The sequence below is a fragment of the Cottoperca gobio genome, chromosome 7, assembly GCF_900634415.1.
Source record: "Cottoperca gobio chromosome 7, fCotGob3.1, whole genome shotgun sequence".
Classification (NCBI taxonomy): Eukaryota; Metazoa; Chordata; class Actinopteri; order Perciformes; family Bovichtidae; genus Cottoperca; species Cottoperca gobio.
The window spans coordinates 1,393,166-1,412,681 of NC_041361.1; the positions used below are offsets into that span (position 1 = coordinate 1,393,166).

At 40.8% G+C, this 19,516-nt stretch overlaps 1 protein-coding gene and 2 long non-coding RNA genes across 3 annotated transcripts; 1 reads left to right on the plus strand and 2 right to left on the minus strand.

Moving 5' to 3' along the window:
* Positions 1–147: 147 nt before the first annotated feature.
* LOC115010953 (L-selectin-like) lies at positions 148–2,873 on the minus strand. Its single transcript, XM_029435883.1, has 4 exons — positions 2,728–2,873; positions 2,566–2,696; positions 2,162–2,259; positions 148–1,170 (listed from the first exon to the last, which is right to left on the minus strand). The coding sequence occupies exons 1-4, from the start codon at positions 2,871–2,873 to the stop codon at positions 1,045–1,047; spliced, it is 501 nt and encodes a 166-aa protein (XP_029291743.1). The 3' UTR covers positions 148–1,044.
* A 2,648-nt stretch (positions 2,874–5,521) lies between these two features.
* Positions 5,522–18,814, minus strand: LOC115010586 (uncharacterized). The gene is made up of 3 exons (XR_003832496.1): positions 18,715–18,814; positions 15,588–15,743; positions 5,522–5,596 (listed from the first exon to the last, which is right to left on the minus strand). It is a non-coding gene; the product is annotated as an uncharacterized LOC115010586 (long non-coding RNA).
* LOC115010590 (uncharacterized) lies at positions 10,937–18,609 on the plus strand. Its single transcript, XR_003832500.1, has 3 exons — positions 10,937–10,994; positions 13,474–13,622; positions 18,382–18,609. It is a non-coding gene; the product is annotated as an uncharacterized LOC115010590 (long non-coding RNA).
* Positions 18,815–19,516: the final 702 nt, after the last annotated feature.

Consider the following 19,516-nt stretch of genomic DNA (forward strand, 5'->3'; position numbering starts at 1 on the left):
GGAAAAGACCATTCTGGTATATTGAAGCTACAATATTGTGGAAAGTTTTCAATATTAAAAAAGATCAAGAAATAAATAATCATACGAATGAAATAAATAAATGAACCAACAATGTGAGAAATAATTTAACAAATCATTCAAACTCAATAACATTACTTTATTGGATATAGTTTTTATTTCATTATGACATTTCCCCCAAAGACACTTTCAAAACCAAAAGATATTTAGTTCATGATCATTTGTGACAAAACAAGCATCAAGTCTTAATATTTAAGAAGCTGGAACCAGCGGAGATTTAGCATTTTATCTTAGAAGATGTTACAGTCACTTAAGAAAAGTCACATGTTTGCATCTCTAACAAAGTGACAGCATAAGAATAATACATACAATTAATATTAACATTAAAGGTCATCTTTTTTATTTATTTATTTTTTATTCTTACAATATTATCTTACCTATTAATTTAATCATATCTGATCTATAAAATGTCAGAAAATAGAAAAGTTCCCTGTTATAAAACCCCAGAAACAAAGCAGATGAATAATAAACGTCTTGTTTTAATCAGCATACATGTAATTATCTTTCTGTAAACTACTTTTAAGATATTCTGAGACATAACAGCGAGACAACAACACATTTGTGATGCAATATTACTCTCAAATTAAGAAATATTTATCTTTCTCATGTAAATAGATTTTAAAGATTCTTCACAACGTCATCTTTTTTATTGGTGATTTTTCCACTGGAGTTGCCTTCAGTGAAATCTTATTTTATCTTATAGTTTCTTATCATATTGTATTTAATCTAATCATATAAAATGTCAGAACATAGTAAAGATGCCTGTCATTATATCCCACAGGTCAAGCAGATAAATGCAACAGTCTAAAGAACACAGACATGAAGTTCATGACCATATATAACAAAGAAAAGCATCAAATCAGAATAGTTGTGACTAATCGACTAATCAGCTGATTGTTCAGCTCTATTCTGAGCCGTTACATGACGACTTAGAGGAAAGAAAGAAAAACAGACAGAGATTCCACATTAAAGCTCATCCTTCGTCTTCTCCTCCTCCTTCGTCTTCTTCTCCTTGTAGAAGACTTTTCCATCAGGCTGCTTCTTCCAGTTCACTTGGATGTTCTCATCCAATCCCTTCAGCTTCTGTTTGATCTGAGATACAAAACTCCTCCTCATCATCATCATCCTCCTCATCACCATCCTCATCCTCATCATCACCATCCTCTTCATCATCATCATCATCATCATCATCATCATCATCACCATCCTCATCCTCATCCTCATCAACATCATCATCACCATCCTCCTCATCATCCTCACCATCACCATCCTCATCACCATCCTCATCATCACCATCCTCACCATCCTCATCATCACCATCCTCATCATCACCATCCTCATCATCACCATCCTCACCATCCTCATCATCACCATCCTCATCATCACCATCCTCATCGTCACCATCCTCATCATCACCATCCTCATCATCACCATCCTCATCATCACCATCCTCATCATCACCATCCTCATCATCCTCATCATCACCATCCTCATCATCACCATCCTCATCATCACCATCCACATCATCACCATCCTCATCATCATCATCATTGTTCTCATCATCACCATCCTCATCATCACCATCCTCATCCTCATCATCACCATCCTCATCATCACCATCCACATCATCCTCATCATCACCATCTCCATCATCCTCATCATCATCATTATTCTCATCATCACCATCCACATCATCATCATCATCCTCATCATCCTCTTCATCATCCTCATCATCATCCTCATCCTCTTCATCCTCATCATCCTCATCCTCCTCATCATCCTGCATATGTATGACTGATTGTTATTTGAGCAGCGCTCTGCTGAAGTCCTGTCCTGTATTTGGACAAAGTGTTGTAATGTATAATGGAAACAGCTTTTCAATGTCATTTACTGAATGTTCTTATTTTGCAGAGTTTAATATGTTTAAATATCTCTTCATGTGTTTCCTACCTCTTCTGTCTCTTGTACTGCTGTAATGTGAATTCCCCCTCTGGAGAGCAATAAAGTTTTATCTCATTTGAATTTGCTTTAAAGATTCATCTGGTTGTTCTGTTTCTTCATAAAAGTATAAAAGATGATTTACCGTCAGCAACATGTTCTCCAGCACAGCAGGGTCGTCCAGATCCGCAGAGGAGCTTTTCTTCACCTTCAGTTTGAACAATTTCAACTCTTGCTTTGGAACTGAAGACACAAACAAACTTCATCAGTCACAACATTTATTGTTGGTTCTTTTTTCAGCAGACTCAGTTTTTCCATATAATTCTGACATTCCTCTGGATTTCATGTGTTTAAACAGTGACAGAGAAAATGTGGTATTTTCAGCATTAAGTCAAAGTGATCATCTGCATATGATCAACATCATTAGAGTTCAACTTTATCATCCAGAATTAGATATTTTGTGTTGTTTCGTTATATTATCATTCAGGACATTTGATGCTAAAGTGAAGTTTAATCTAAATACTATTTGAATCATGGGTTACCACTCACGTGGACTGTAGCAGATGAACGGGTACTTCCTCCCACAGGGAACGTCCCCCCATCGTCCAAAGGAGTTGAATCGTGCAACCACACAAGCCTTATTGTACCCATAGTTGTCAGGCTGCCCAGCACTCCAGAACCTAAATGTGGAGTCACTTCCATCCGTACCACTTCCAGGAGTCTCTGGAAAGTCCGATCCAGGCTTTGCCCCCAGCAGGTACCAGATCCTGTATCTTCTGGTTCTCTGCCATGTTCCTCACACTGGCCAGGTCTCTGTAGTTTGCTCTGCAGTAGCTCTGGGCCTCAGTCCATGTCATCGGGATGTTGATGAAGACAAATGTCACATTCGGTCCTGAAAATGGACGACAGTGAAGTTCTGTGTAGAGGCACCATAACATACAGCCTGCCATCAGTAACACATCTGTGGTGCCTTTATAATATATAATATATGATCTTTAAATCACTGATATATAAGAAATCACATCAATGAAGTCATTCATTTGTAAACATTAAAATGTAAGACATCATCTTAATAAATGTTATTGAGTATTTCTTATCAGTCTCTCCACATGAATATAAATATATTAATATTTAAACAAAGAAAAGAGGAGCGACAGGCAGCAATGCTAGCAGGTAGAGAATACCTTTGCTGCCATATGTTTACTTATTATTTGCTTCTCAGTCGCCTGTAAAGGACTTTGAATTGAACTAAACTGTATGAACTGATTGACTGATACTATATAGGCTCAAAATAAAATAAAATAAATGAAGAGAAAGAAAAGAGAAGAGAAACTTCACAAGTTAGTATTCTCACCTCTGACATCTAAGCAGATTGTCAGACGAGATTCTTCACAACTGCGGTCATTCCATCGTCCCAGATGATCAATCAGTGTGCAGTTTTGGTTCCCTGAATAGTTGTTTGGTTGTCCAGGACCCCACAGTCTGAACTCTGTCTCTCCGGGTCTGTAGAAACTTCTGTCTGACAGTGACCACCTCCAGCTGTCCCGGTCATTGTAAAGACCTATCCAGGTGAACTGAAAGCAATATTTCATTGTGATATAAAGAATTAGACCCTGCTCTAGCTTTTGTTCAATGCAACATATTTACATAAACTTTGCATTCACAGTCTTGATACTGCCCATCAGTCTGATCCTCTACGACTTTATTACAGGATTTCATGATTCCTTTGGCTCAACTTTCAAAACAGTTTCAATTTGAAAGCTCTTAAAGATCAGGTTCACATTCTTTGTGTCTTAAAACAATATTCAGGTGTCATATAAGATAGAAACATGTTCATCATTCCTCCTCTTCATACTGGACTATAAGAGACGCTCTTGTGAAGCACTTTAATGTAAGTGATGAAGGATAACGTCCACTGCAGCTCAAAAGGGAAACACTGTCTGGTGAAACACAATGAGGGAGTTTTATACTAAAACACTTTATACTTCTACTCGACTACATTTTAGAGACATTGTGTACTTTTTACTGCGATACAGTTTAGTTATTAGTTACTATGTCGGGTCAGATTTGAACCTTTCAGACCACCTGTCACCAACATAATTATTAAAAAGGACTTTGAAATGAAAGAGATAGAAAAGTGAACTCACAGGCCGTCAGGTGTTTTAATTCTGCTTGACTCCACCATGTTGTTCAGGGTGTTCACATCCTCCATGTTGTGTACAGTGACCAGGTCCGTGTATTTCTCTCTGCAGTAACTTTGTGCTTCAGTCATGTTCTTCAGATCATAAATAAAATGGAACTGACGTTCAGCATGTGATGAGACAGCACACAGCCCTGTAGTGACACACACATGCACATTGATTAGATTTAGGCTGTAACTTGACTTTGTAACATCACATTTCAGTGTATTCAGACGTGTCATTGTAACTCAGTGTGGAGTTTAACATTTACATTTTACTCTAGTACTTTACATACCAGCAGAATTGTTTAGTATTTAGTAGTATTTCTGTGTTATGCTGCTTCATACTTCTACTACAGAACATTTTACACGGAAATATTTTTAAGATTTTACCTTAAAACAAATGATAGTAATCTTAAAATACAGTTAATCATTCTGTATTAAACTTAGTTTCTCCTCTTCTTATATGAATCATCTCACAACGCCTCAGATCTACCAGGTGACCCTCTGGAGGGGCCTGACCCTCAGGTTGGGAACCACTGGACTAAACTAGCCAACTGTACACAAAGTAGTTAAAACTCCATCTGGAGCAGCTCCAACAGTAACGCTGCTCTAACATTGATCAGCATTAACAATCTAATGATGTCACATAGAATCAGATATCAGTCACTGGAGACATGTTACTGCTCAATGACTACTTTTACTGCTGATACATTAAGTACATTCAGGTACGTCAAGCCTGTCTTAAAACAATTCTCACAGGACAAAATGTACATCAAACAGGTTTTCGTGGATACAAGCGTCTGAAATGAGTTTGTCGGGTGTCTGGAGGAGCTCAGACCTCCGGAGGGAGTTAAGCTGCTCCTTTGAGACAAAAGAGGCCCGTTGAGGTTTTACATTGTTGTGTTGGTTATTTTACTAAAGTAAAGGATCCGAGTACTTTTCTACCACTGAGTAAGTTATCTTCAGATATGGGTGAAAGCCCAGATCTAGCATCAGGGCAGATCTACCAGGGGCCAATGTGCCTGAGGGCTCCTGCATTTAGAACAAATACCAATAGAATGAGGTGGTTCACTGTTGTTCACTAGTGCAGGTATAAATGGTACCTGTGTACATTTTAATTGATTTATCCCTCGTTTAGTTTAAAGGATAATGGAGAGCTGTGGATCCTGCATCTTTCAGACGGATTCAAGATCAGTGTTCGTCTGCACATTAATTATAATATAACTGAAGTGCGTCACAATAGTGTTCAGATAAGAGTTCTGTTGCCACAATGATGTCTCAATGTACTGTAATAAAATAATATAAACACGTATAAAACACTTGCCTGGTGCAGCCATGATGAGCAGAAGAACTACGTCCATCGTTGTTTGCTCTCTGTTCATTTGATGTGTGTTGCGGCTGTTGAAAGAGTGTATTGTGTGAGACATACAAGGCTTACAGTACGGCAGCATCATTTGACTTCATGCAAATGGTCCAACAATGCTCCTCACCACATCCAATCTTAAGACGACAGGCCCATGGACGCACAGACGGGTGCAAGTACCTTTTCTACTTACAGAACGTGTCGTCTGAAACCAGCAGTGACAGTTGTGCTGCGCTATCGGCCGCTTTGTGTGGTGTAAGATAGAGAGGGCCCTAAGAGTCTACAGTCAGGATAGCAGCTCTGCAAGGTTGAACTTGGGCTAAATGCTCACATGCTGATAATAAGCAGGTTTAGTGTTCACCTTGTTTACAATTCACCTATTGTTGGAGAAAATATTCATCCAGCAAGTACTTTATACCTAGCATAAATGATAAAACTCTGCACTCACAGCAGGTCTGGAGCACGGTGACAATGCTGAATGAGCAGGTTCTTTTTAGAGGGAAACATTAAGTTACCAAATTAACCCAGACATGACAGATTTACTTTAAGACTAGAACTAGACCAGAACTTCAACAGTTTATAAGATTTAAAGTGTTCGAGGAAGAGGTCCAGACTTCACTTCTGGCCGGAGAAAATACATTTTCCTCACACTATTAGCATGCTAACATTTGCTTATTAGCACTAAACACAAAGTGCAGCTGAGGCTGATGGTAATGTTGTTCATTTTGAAGTTATTTTATCATAAATCAAAAAATTGGACAAAAGATCAAAAACATCAGTTCATCCTCTGGGGACCATGAATGTGTGCAGCAGGTTTCACATCCAAAAGTTGGTGAAGATGTTTCAATAAAGAGCTAAAACGTCGACTTCATGGTGGAGCTAGTGGAAAAGTCAGAGGATCAACAAAGGTCTTAAAATGCCTCCTCTTGGGACCCTAAATATCCGTAGTAAATGTCCTGACAATTGCTCTTATTGTTATCAAGATGTTTCAGACTGAACCACAAAAGTAAACCTAACTGTGGCTTTAGAGTAAAAGTCAAGGATTCACCAAAGTCGGTAGGATTCATCCTCTGGGGATCATGAATGTCTGAACATAATTTCCATCCAACACATCCAATAGTTGTTGAGATATTTCAGTCTGGACCAAAGTGGTGGACCAACAGACTGACTCTGCCTTCCCTAGAGCTGCTAGCATGGCTTAACATTAACAGAGAGGGAAATAGAAAAGATAAGAAAATGTATTAGTTGCTTTATTCTCCTTTCTGCTTCTTTAACACAAGTGTAAGTGTTGGGATCCTCACAGCATTCAGATTGAGCTATCGGACTGAATTTCTCATGATCCTTTGAATCAAGACCCTCCCTTGTTGTAGAATTATTTATTCGGCAAGTACTTTGTATCAAACATAAGATGAAAGTGTGTAAAATGACAATGATGTTCAATGTACATAGTCTTGTGTATGAAAGGATATACATGTATATCTTCATGGAGAAGCGGGGAGGGGCATATATGAGAAGTGTAGTGTAAGGGAGGAAGTGCAGATATGACGTCGTAGGTTCAGAGTAAGTTCATGTTTGAAAAAGCTCCGTATGGCAGAAACGTGTGCTGGCGTATACGAGTCCAAATATGTCCAACTTTTCATCGGATCGGAAAAGTGAAGCGCATGTCTAACCTATTGATAGCGTATCACTTACTTATACAAAATGTATCAGACGAATGCCCAACGAATGCATAACGTATACAAAATATCGGCAACATGCTGGTGTACGTTGATATAAGGCATAAGTAGTATTCGTTAAGAGCAGGCGGTGTTACGCTGGGGTGCGTTGTTGAACGCTGAGGCCGTGAAAATGTTTTGAGCATGTTCAAAATGTTCGGACGTACGTGTGCTTCATAAGTTATGCAGACGTTACACATAAGTTTGTTACGTTAGACATACGTGAATACGTGTTTCTACAGTACAGCTAGCGTTTTGAGAGCTTATTGGGGTTTGAATATAGTATGTAGGGTCCCTGTGAGAAGCTCATCCTCACTTCTTCACAGCACGTCTTGATGAATACATCAACCCAGCATCAGAGAGCATGGAGGATGCTGAGAGGCTGCGACAAGAGTACATTCTGTTCTCCAGCATCAGCATGATGTGAACCAATTGGCACTTTTCCAGCTCCGCTGGCCAGACGCTCTTATACCTTTTGTATAAGTAAGTAATACGCTATCAATAGGGTTGACATACGTATCATAATTCGTTATGTATACGTCAACAAAAACACAGCTGTGGAAAAGTTGGACGTATTTGGAATTTTGAGCTACTTTTCATATACGCCGGCATATGTTTCTTCCATACGGAGCTGTGTGACAGGGCCCTAAGCACAAAATGGTGGAGGAATACTGAGGGTGGGGTTTTGAGACTCTAGCAAAGACTGTACCGCACCAACCAGCTTCACGCTATCACGACATGTGAAGAATACGGCCTCAGGCCCCACAGATGCAGACGCTGAATCAGGAGTTTGAGAGACAGGTGGCGCTCCATGATTTATGGATATGAAAAAGTAGACTGGTGGGAAACTGAGGACCTTATGACCTTTTATTTCCACGAGAGATATGGGGGGTATAAAGGGAAACACAGAACGTAAGAATTGTAGTGCTTTCAGCTGGCTGAAACCTATTTATGTCAGAATAAACTCTGTGTATTCAACTTGATTCTTCTTCAGTGAACTTAATTGAATATGTTGTAACTTTAAAGACTAGAACTAAACCAGAACTTCTACAGCTTATTAAAATGAAAGTGTTTGAGGAAGAGGTCCAAACTTCTTTTTGCCGCGAAGGAAGATACTTTTTCCCCCGACACCCTCACATCCTGCAACCTGACGTCACCTTTCACACGTAGGTGTGAAAACTCAGCTGATATACCCAAAACACAGCCATGTCTTCTTTCTCTTCCCACGACGGAACATCCTGGTGCATCAGCCCAGTGGAAGCACAGCTGAAACAGCACAAAGACACAAGGACTCGACCGGCAGCACGCCGCACAACAAAGCTTCCTTCATCTCAAAGGATTCACCAGCTGAGCTAAGAGCTGAGAGCTCAGTAGCCTTTCCATTCATGAACTGAACTTCCACTGGGCATAGTATATGATTTAGTATACATGAAGTTTACACGGCTTAGTAAACATTGAACTGCTATACTGTTGTAAATGTATAGCAGAATAAACAAATGCCCTTTTTCTTATTTCTATTCAGACATTTGGGACAAAAAGCAACAAGAAGTCCTGAGAACACAAAGAGGTTTTGTCCGGCACTTTTCTGCGTGGTTGAGACACAAAGACTGTATGTGAGCAGAAGACCAAGAATTGCTTTATATATTAATGTGTACCAATGTCAGAGCCTACAGGTGGTCAGAGCAAACTCTAAACTTTACTTTAATGAACCTCAGGGAAGCAAAGTAGGCTGTGTCAACCACATGAAGACAGTGAGCAGAGGTATGCATACATTAACACAATAAACTGAGCTCTAAACAGACTAGTTACCAGCCCGATGTCAGATCTGCTCTCAGTGCTCTCAGTGCTCTCAGGGCTCGGCGGGCTGCGTTCTCAAACGTTGCGTCTCCTGCTAGTCGACTCAGCGTGGCGAACTCCAGGATGAAGGTTCCCACGCCGGCGGTACAAGTGACGGGTGTTTCGGTGGACTGACTCCGTTCAGCAGGTTCACCGTACCGTACGGCATGCCGGTGGGAGTTTGGAACGATGACATCATCAAACAACGTGTTATTGCTGCAGCAGATACACCACAGGGATTCTTGTTGCATTTTAAGAAATGATGTAGTTACAGAGCACAACAAATGCAAACAAGCTCCAGCACACTTTCTTACTTGAAAGATAAATGTATCCATTTTGGTACTACACCTTTAACAGACGAACTTTAGTACCAACACTTTTTTTGTTGAAGTTTGACAGTGTTCAGGAGTTTATCTGCAACTGTTGAGCTCCTCGTCCCTCTCATACACACCTGTCTCATGAAAGAGATGTGCTCAGTGTTTGTGTGCTCATAGTTACAGAGCAGACACAATAAAATACAATTAATATAAGATAAAATAATAATAAACAAAACAGATACAATGTGACTTCATAGGATATAGTTGACAGATGAGGGAAACATTATAGCAAGAAAGAAAGAAAGAAACGTGTCGAACAGACGTGTCCTCAAAACAACTTCTGATCTCAGTTTAAATTTGCAAAAATTTGCATTTAGTTTGGTTTGGTAGCACATAAACAAATTGAAGCCTATTTGTTTATATATATATATCGCACTTTAAAAATATTACATTACAACTAAAGGTCCTGCATAAAACCACTGGTCGTCGACTCGAGCGGCTTTGCAAAAAGACTGGAATCTCAGTGCACATCCAACTTTACACTGAACACCTACACCTCTACAAGAACGCTCTCTCCACCGCAAATACCTCCTACTACTCCAACCTCATCAGCACTGGTAAAAATAACACCAGAACCCTCTTTTTATTTTATTTAGCCTTTATTTATACAGATAAAAAATCTCATTGAGACACAGGGTTTCATTCTCAAGAGAGACCTGATCAAATGGCAACAGCACCATACAAGTTACAGACGTACAGGACACTAAACCCTGCCTGGTAACACCACTAATTGTTTTCAATTATGTGCCACTCTGCTCCCTGCTCTCTCTACTGTCTGATTACCTCCACCTGTCTCTGCTCTGCTCCACCCTCGTTAACCTACCAGCTGCACTGCATTTACCACTAATCATGCCCTGTATAGAAAGCCCTGTTTTTCAGTCCACACTTGTCAGATCGCCCTCATCACTGAATTACATCGCCAACACCCTGACCAGCCATCTCTCCGACGGGGTCTGCGCAGGGCTTCTTGCCATGTAGATCGACTTCCAGGCCCTGCTGCCCCTGCTCCGGTGCCTAATCCTGACCCTGAACCTGATTCTGAGCTGGGGCCCTCGGATGTCGAGTCTTCTGATGGAGACGGTGCCGCTGAGGATATGGACTCTGACCGCTCAGAGGAATTCTGACCCTCCGCCGGCTCCCCCTCCTCCCGCCCGGCTTGGTGGTTTTTCTTGGGGAGTTCTGGGGCCGTCCCTTGGGGGGGGGGTCCTGTCATGAGCCCTCTCCCTGCCTGGTAACACCACTAATTGTTTTCAATTATGTGCCACTCTGCTCCCTGCTCTCTCTACTGTCTGATTACCTCCACCTGTCTCTGCTCTGCTCCACCCTCGTTAACCTACCAGCTGCACTGCATTTATCACTAATCATGCCCTGTATAGAAAGCCCTGTTTTTCAGTCCACACTTGTCAGATCGTCTGCAAGCCTGCATCGGAATCCTGCCTGCCTTCAACTCTGACTCCTGATCTGTGATCCCGGACCTGTTACTACTACGCTGATCTCCAGCCCCGGTAAACCCGACTTGCCTTCCGCCTTACGACTACGAGTTTTGAATATCCCTGAACTGTACTACTGCCGTGCCTCATTCGGCCCTGGTGTGTGTGTGTGTGTGTGTGTGTGTGTGTGTGTGTGTGAATCCTGATGATCCTTGATCTCGAAATTGCGCTCCTGGGTCCTCGTCTGTCCTGACACCCATAGCTGTACTATTTGTGTGATATGTAGATGGAAAGCAGTCCAAGCATAGATATGTAGATGAATTTGTACCAGTGCAGAAATCTGCACACTGATAATGATGTCCAGTTGACTAGAGCAGTGTCCCCCAACCACCGGTCCGTACCGCATTTGCTACCGGGCCGCACAGAAAGAATGAATATAAAAATATTTTATTTTGAAAGAGGTTTTATTTTAGAAAATCACCAGATACATCCATGTCAGTCACGTGATACTTTACTTCAAAATGTAAGCGCACAAGCAACAATGAGTGGAAAACAAACGTCTTTAAGGAGCTTTTTTGGAAAATACCCAATGAGGAGGCAGAAGAAGAAGAGCCTTCCAAGAAATAGAAAGCTGCATTTAAAAGACAATATCAGAATTTCTACTTAAAATACGTGTTTATCGCTACAGGTGATTCTCATGCGCCACTCTGCATAATACACAGGCTTCGCACATGAGGCAACGAAGCCTTCAAAACTGCTTCGGCACCTGGAGACCAAGCACCCCCCATTAAAAGACAAGCCCTTGGCGTTTTTTGAAAGAAAACATGAACAAGAAGGACAAACAACTACTGATGGTCACCACATCAACACATGCGAGTGCACTGAGGGCATCATACTTAGTGACTAACCGTATTGCTAAGAGAAGAAACCTTTTACTATAGGTAGTGTGCAAACACGTGACAAAACTGTGTGACGCATGTGTGCGACGCCATTTTGGATGAAAAACAAATCAACAATGGCGTCTAAAGCGAGCAACAATACAACTCCGACTTCAAAGTATTGTGACTCTCTGGAGTCCTCTGCAAAGGCAAGATTCAGAGAAAAAGTCCAAATTTGCGACCTTGACCCGTACACGCTAAAGCCGTCTGATTATATTGAGGATTTAGATTCATTACCGCCGATTGAATATCCGGATATTGTGAACTACCTTGTGCTACAAACGTCGTGGGCAACCAACGCACAAATGAAGGCATACAAGAGCTTAGATGCTTATAATGTCTGTTTCTGGCTGGGTTGGTAGTCTTCTTACCAAACCACTGAAAGATGACAGGGTGCTCGTCCATGCCCGTGTAAATCACTCTCAAAGAGCTTGAGATACATCGCTCAAGCCGTGCTTTGTGAGTGAGAAGATGTTATCCTCGCACACTGTGATTGTATGGCTGGATTAAGCGAAGCATGTTCTCACATTGGTGCTTTGCTTTTCACAAGTGAAGTAGTCTCAAGAATAAGCCAAACAAAAACATGCACAGAAGAAAAGAGCAAATGGCATCACATGTAAAGAAAGTGCCTTATTTACCAGTCAGCGATATGGAGAAGTAAGGTCTTACAGAGTTCGGGTATATCATATGCACAAATGTTTAACGTAGACATTGAAAACATAGCTTATGAGCTCTTACCAGATATAAAGTTGACGCCACACACACGGGTGAATTGTGCTTTTTCTTCTGTTAAATCCTCACGAGTTATGTTGCTAAACCACAGTTTACGGCGTTCAGTATACAGCAATTCATCCCTCTTTTGTGGATCATTGTTTTTGATGATTTTAGGAAATCTAAAGAACCTTTTCACTGGGTCACGAGTAGCGTTATGACCACAATTATACACTGCGCACACGATTGGCATTTTCTTTCAACCTTAGACGCTTAAATACAAAGAAAATTACGAAGCGTCGTCTTGTTTGTGTATATCATCCAACATGGCTGATTTACGGGTTGGGAAATAAGCGTGATGTCACATGCCCCTATATTGGACTGGCTCGTTGCAGAGACACAAGCTCAGGGCTCCGTCTAATTCAGCGTAATGGTGAGTTTTTTTATGCACTTTATATTTGTTTTTATGCCGGTCGTATAATTTTATTTCGTCATATTTATCCCCCCACACTTTGAAGGCCGGTCCTTAAAAATATTGTCTTACATGAAACCGGTCCGTGGCGCATAAAAGGATGGGGACCGCTGGACTAGAAAGTATAGTGTGCAATGGTGTGTGAGGGGTTTACAGTTGGTTATGAACCTCAGAGCAGATGAAGTATAGTCCATAGTCCAAGAGCGGCAAGAATGTGGCAGCTACAAGCCGTTTTCTAGCACTGGTGGAGAAGCAGGCCTTGTTTCTAAAAAAAGAAGCCCAGTTTTAATTTCAGTTTCCTGAAAAGATTTTAAAGCAGAGGTTGTCGTCAATAGTGATGCCTAAGTATTTGTAGGTGTTGACAATTTCAATGGGGGTACCCTCTTGTCAACAGTCAGCCACCTACTTCAACCTGCTACAACTCTCCCTCCAGATGTCTCCAACCACCACCACGACGACTTCCTGCAATTCTTTGACACCAAAATCAACATCATCCACCATCAGCTGACCTCATCCTGCACTTCCAAGTGATCCACCTTGGATGGTTACCACCGGCCAACCATTCACCAGCACCCTGTAACGGTACGATCAAGACAGGAAGGGAGGTGTGACTCAATTGCACGACACAGAGTCAGATAAGTGTTGAATGGGAATAGTCTTTACTGAAAACTTTGCAGTTGCTATGGTACACGCATAGACAGTTGATCATACAAATTATCAAGGGGTAATCCAGGAGCAGAGTCGGGTCACGGAAACAGGTTTGGTACACGGGCAGATACTCAGCGTAGCAGTACAGCAGACAAGGATCAGGCAAGGGCAGAATCGAGTCACGGAAACAAGGTCGAGGAAGCCGGGGAATCAAACGCTTGGGAAACAGGAAGACGGGACTAATGCTGGAACTCTTGACATCGAAGTACGAAGACGAACTGGCAACGAGAGACAAACAAAACAGACTCTATATACACACCAAGTACTGAGAGGGAACGAGACACAGGTGAGGACACTAACGAACAGATTGGGAACACCTGGGGGTAGGAAGTAGAAACAACAGAGAATAGGTAATTAACAAAATAAAACAGGAAGTACAAACACAACACAAAACATCTAACGAACAGGCCGACTTGGACTGTAAGGAATCTGGGTGTGACACTGGACGACCAACTGTCCTTCAGTGCCAACATCGCTGCAACAACCCGCTCCTGCAGACGCACTCTTTATAACATCAGGAGGATACGTCCCCTGCTGACTCAGAAGGCAACGCAGGTTTTTGTCCAGGCTCTTGTCATCTCACACCTTGACTACTGCAACTACCTCCTTGCTCATTCAGAATGCAGCAGCCCGACTGATCTTTAACCTCCCCAAGTTCGCCCACACTGCACCGCTCTTCCACTCCCTTCACTGTGTCGGCCCAAATCTGCTTCAAGACGCTGGTGCTGGCCTACCGTGCTGTGAATGGATCAGGCCCTTCCTAAATCCAGGCCATAGTTAAACCATACACCCCAGCTCGCTCACCTCGCTCTGCATCGGCCAATCGGCTCGCTACTCCCTCACTGCGAGCGGGACACAGATTCCCCTCAAACAAAACCCGCCTGTTTGCTACCCTGGCTCCAAAATGGTGGAACAAGCTCCCCATTGATGTCAGGTCAGCAGAAAGCTGTCACACCTTCCGTCGCAGACTGAAAACTCACCTGTTTCAACTTTACTTCAGCCAATGAAGTAGAAAAATAATAAATAAATCTGTTCTTTGTATGTTGCACTTACATTGGTTTGGCTTATTTGAGGCTATTGTTCTGCACTTAAATGATTTCACCTATTTGAAGCTAATGTACTAAAGATATCAGCTGTTCGGAGTTCAATCCTCATGATTGTTTGCACTTATTGTAAGTCGCTTTGGACAAAAGCGCCAGCTAAATGAACTGTAATGTAACATGTGCATCATTTAGGTGCCAGCCATGAACTAACAAAAAATAAATGAATACATCTTCATCCATGGTGGGATGATGGGGGATAAATAGAGGGATAATGTGAGAGGTCATGAGGTGTTCAGGGAGTTATCTATACATGTTGAAATCAACAGGGAGGCTAACAAATGAATTTGAAGGAACAATTGTCCAGACACATGAAATCAGTGGCATTACTAACAGCTTCCAGTTCCAGCTATAGTAGCTGTGGTACTTGTACTTGTGAGACGTCTGTAATACTAATGGAACTATTTTAGCCTGAGCAGTCACAGTAGTGGTAGTGCTGTAGTTATAGAACCAATGGTCCTTGTAGTATCAGTTTTATATGAGGTTGTTGATTGTTACCGGTTTGTAAGGGCTTCAAGCTTAAGCTCATACGATTTCAATACTCTTATTAAATTAAACACACATCCGCTACAAAACTGCATCTGCCAAATAAAAACATTTGGTATTTCATTAATTTATAATGAGTAACCACTTATTCAAATTTAATCTAGTTGATGATCGATGGATGAAAAAAGGAAGGAATTTGCACGCACACATCTTTCACTTCCTGACAGCTGACACAACAACAGCAGAAATCTACCTGTGCTCGTGTGTTTTTCTTCACTTCTTTGTGTTTTATTCAATTTCCTGTATCCCGCTCCCGTGTGTGTGACCCTGTTAGTTTGGCTGCTGAGTGATGCGGCGGGTCGTCAGTTCACTGAGGAGGAGATGGCTGCTGTCAGGTAACACAGAGACACTGAAACACATCCAGAGAAATACAGTGAAGTATTCAGTAGTTTACTTCAGTAAAAGTACTAATACCACACTGTGAAAAGACTCCACTACAAGTTAAAGTACTGCATTCAAATCCTTACATAGTAAAAGGAAAAGTATGTGAGTATAATCAGCAATATGTATTTAAAAGTATGAAAGTAAAAAATATTAATTTTGCAGTAAATTTTCCCTGTTAGTGTTTCACTATTATATCTTATGTTTCTGTATTAATATTCCTGCTGCATTAATGTGTGTGTTACATGTTCCTGTTACATTAATGTGTTTGTTACATGTTCCTGTTACATTAAATGTGTGTTACATGTTCCTGTTACATTATGTGTGTTACATGTTCCTGCTGCATTAATGTGTGTGTTACATGTTCCTGCTGCATTAATGTGTGTGTTACATGTTCCTGCTGCATTAATGTGTGTGTTACATGTTCCTGCTGCATTAATGTGTGTGTTGCATGTTCCTGCTGCATTAATGTGTGTTACATGTTCCTGCTGCATTAATGTGTGTGTTACATGTTCCTGCTGCATTAATGTGTGTGTTACATGTTCCTGCTACATTAATGTGTGTGTTACATGTTCCTGCTGCATTAATGTGTGTGTTACATGTTCCTGTTACATTAATGTGTGTGTTACATGTTCCTGCTGCATTAATGTGTGTGTTACATGTTCCTGTTACATTAATGTGTGTGTTACATGTTCCTGTTACATTGATGTGTGTGTTCCTGTTGCATTAATGTGTGTGTTACATGTTCCTGTTACATTAATGTGTGTGTTACATGTTCCCTGCTGCATTAATGTGTGTGTTACATGTTCCTGCTGCATTAATGTGTGTGTTACATGTTCCTGCTGCATTAATGTGTGTGTTGCATGTTCCTGCTGCATTAATGTGTGTGTTACATGTTCCTGCTTAGCATTAATGTGTGTGTTACATGTTCCTGCTGCATAATGTGTGTGTTACATGTTCCTGCTGCATTAATGTGTGTGTTACATGTTCCTGCTGCATTAATGTGTGTGTTACATGTTCCTGCTGCATTAATGTGTGTGTTACATGTTCCTGCTGCATTAATGTGTGTTACATGTTCCTGCTGCATTAATGTGTATGTTACATGTTCCTGCTGCATTAATGTGTGTGTTACATGTTCCTGCTTGCATTAATGTGTGTGTTACATGTTCATGTTACATTAATGTGTGTGTTGCATGTTCATGTTACATTAATGTGTGTGTTGCATGTTCCTGCTTACATTAATGTGTGTGTTACATGTTCCTGCTGCATTAATGTGTGTGTTACATGTTCCTGCTGCATTAATGTGTGTGTTACATGTTCCTGCTGCATTATGTGTGTGTTACATGTTCCTGCTGCAATTAATGTGTGTTACATGTTCCTGCTGCATTAATGTGTGTGTTGCATGTTCCTGCTGCAATTAATTGTGTGTTACATGTTCCTGCTGCATTAATGTGTGTTGCATGTTCCTGCTACATTAATGTGTGTGTTACATGTTCCTGCTGCAATTAATGTGTGTGTTACATGTTCCTGCTTCATTAATGTGTGTGGTTTACATGTTCCTGCTACATTAATGTGTGGGTTACATGTTCCTGCTGCATTAATGTGTGTGTTCATGTTCCTGCTACATTAATGTGTGGTTACATGTTCCTGCTGCATTAATGTGTGTGTTACATGTTCCTGCTGTCATTAATGTGTGTGTCTACAGGTTCCTGCTGCATTAATGTGTGTGTTGACATGTTCCTGCTACATTAATGTGTGTTACATGTTCCTGCTGCATTAATGTGTGTGTTACATGTCCTGCTGCATTAATGTGTGTGTTACATGTTCCTGCTCGCATTAATGTGTGTGTTGCATGTTCCTGTTACATTATGTGTGTGTTGCATGTTCCTGTTACATTAATGTGTGTGTTACATGTTCTGCTACATTAATGTGTGGTGTTACATGTTCCTGTTACATTAATGTGTGTGTTGCATGTTCCTGCTACATATGTGTGTGTTACATGTTCCTGTTACATTAATGTGTGTGTTACATGTTCCTGCTGCATTAATGTGTGTGTTACATGTTCCTGTTACATTAATGTGTGTGTTACATGTTCCTGTTACATTAATGTGTGTGTTACATGTTCCTGCTGCATTAATGTGTGTGTTACATGTTCCTGCTGCATTAATGTGTGTGTTACATGTTCCTGTTACATTAATGTGTGTGTTACATGTTCCTGCTGACATTAATGTGTGTGTTACATGTTCCTGTTACATTAATGTGTGTGTTACATGTTCCTGCTACATTAATGTGTGTGTTGCATGTTCCTGCAGTGTGATGATTCATGAACACCGCAGGTCTGCTCATATTTTTAGTCTTTTACTTTAACTTTACATTTCTTCATTAGATGCTTCTGACACAAGAAAACAGTTTTTATCATTTGATGATTACATTTTATATTTATAATTGTAAAGTCTGTAATCGTTTGTTCAAATGTTTGTTCTTTAGCTGCAATTTCTGTTTTTGTGTAACGTCAAGATCTTGTTATCTTTTGCGGATGATATTCAATATTGTCAAATAGAAATGAGCCAATAATGAATTATCTCCCCTCAATCTTTCCCCAACAGTTTCTCGCTCACTCTCATTGATGCTCTCGACACTCTTCTGGTAAGATCTGAAGAAAAAAAAATGTCATTCTGTAAACGTCTTAGATGACGTCTGATTATTATCAGAGACAAACTTTAGACTCCTGTCTGTGTGAAAGTGTGTTAAAGACTTTGACGTCAACGCCTCCGTGTTCAAAACCAACATCAGAGGTAAAGAGGAGGGGGCGGAGGAATTGTACCTTCATGTTAAGTAGTCAAACTAGCCTGTGTGTTTGTGTGTTTGTGTGTGTGTGTGTGTATGTGTGTGTGTGTATGTGTGTCTGTGTAGTGGTGGGTGGTCTGCTGTCGGCTCACCTGTTAGCAGGACGTGCAGGGATGGACCTTGAGCCCGCTTGGCCCTGTTCAGGACCGCTGCTGATGATGGCCGAGGACGCTGCTCGAAAATTGTTGCCTGGTATAAACACACACACACACACACACACACCCACACCCCCACACACACACCTTTCATAAATCACTAGAATAAATTACACAAATAGGCTTCAATTTGTTTATGTGCTACCAAACTAAATGCAAATCTTTGCAAATCTGAACTGCGATCGGAAGTTGTTTGGAGGACACGTCTGTTCTCACTCGATGTTTGTTAGTTTGATGAATAAGAATAAGTTCGTGTCACCAAAGTGAAGTGAGGGCAGATCTATGCACTGATCCCATATTCCAGAAGAAAGACACTTTATCGTAATAATAAGCGAGTCAACAATTAAATACATTACAAGGGATTAAAGGATGATAACTTAACTAACTCCAAATGTAAGAATCTGGTTAAGGAAAAATATGGAATGTAAAAGATGTGTAAACTGTGTGAGGTTTACAACACACAACATTTCTGATGATGCCCTCGGTTAGATGTGACAGTTAAGACGATTGTGTGTGTTTGTGTATCTCTGCTACCCGCTTGTTGTTTCTTTCTTTCTTGATATAATGTTTCCCTCATCTGTCAACTATATCCTATGAAGTCACATTGTATCTGTTTTGTTTATTATTATTTAATCTTATATTAATTGTATTTTATTGTGTCTGCTCTGTAACTATGAGCACACAAACACTGTGCACATCTCTTTCATGACACAGATGTGTATGAGAGGGACGAGGAGCT

What these genes read in the sequence shown, in the direction of transcription:
- LOC115010953 (XM_029435883.1), bottom strand. Translation starts at nt 2,873, where the DNA reads ATGACATGGACTGAGGCCCAGAGCTACTGCAGAGCAAACTACAGAGAC. An exon ending in GTTCATCTGCTACAGTCCAC is followed by an intron (nt 2,260 to 2,565) that starts GTGAGTGGTAAC and finishes TTGTGTCTTCAG; the next exon opens with TTCCAAAGCAAGAGTTGAAA. An exon ending in TGGAGAACATGTTGCTGACG is followed by an intron (nt 1,171 to 2,161) that starts GTAAATCATCTT and finishes TTTGTATCTCAG; the next exon opens with ATCAAACAGAAGCTGAAGGG.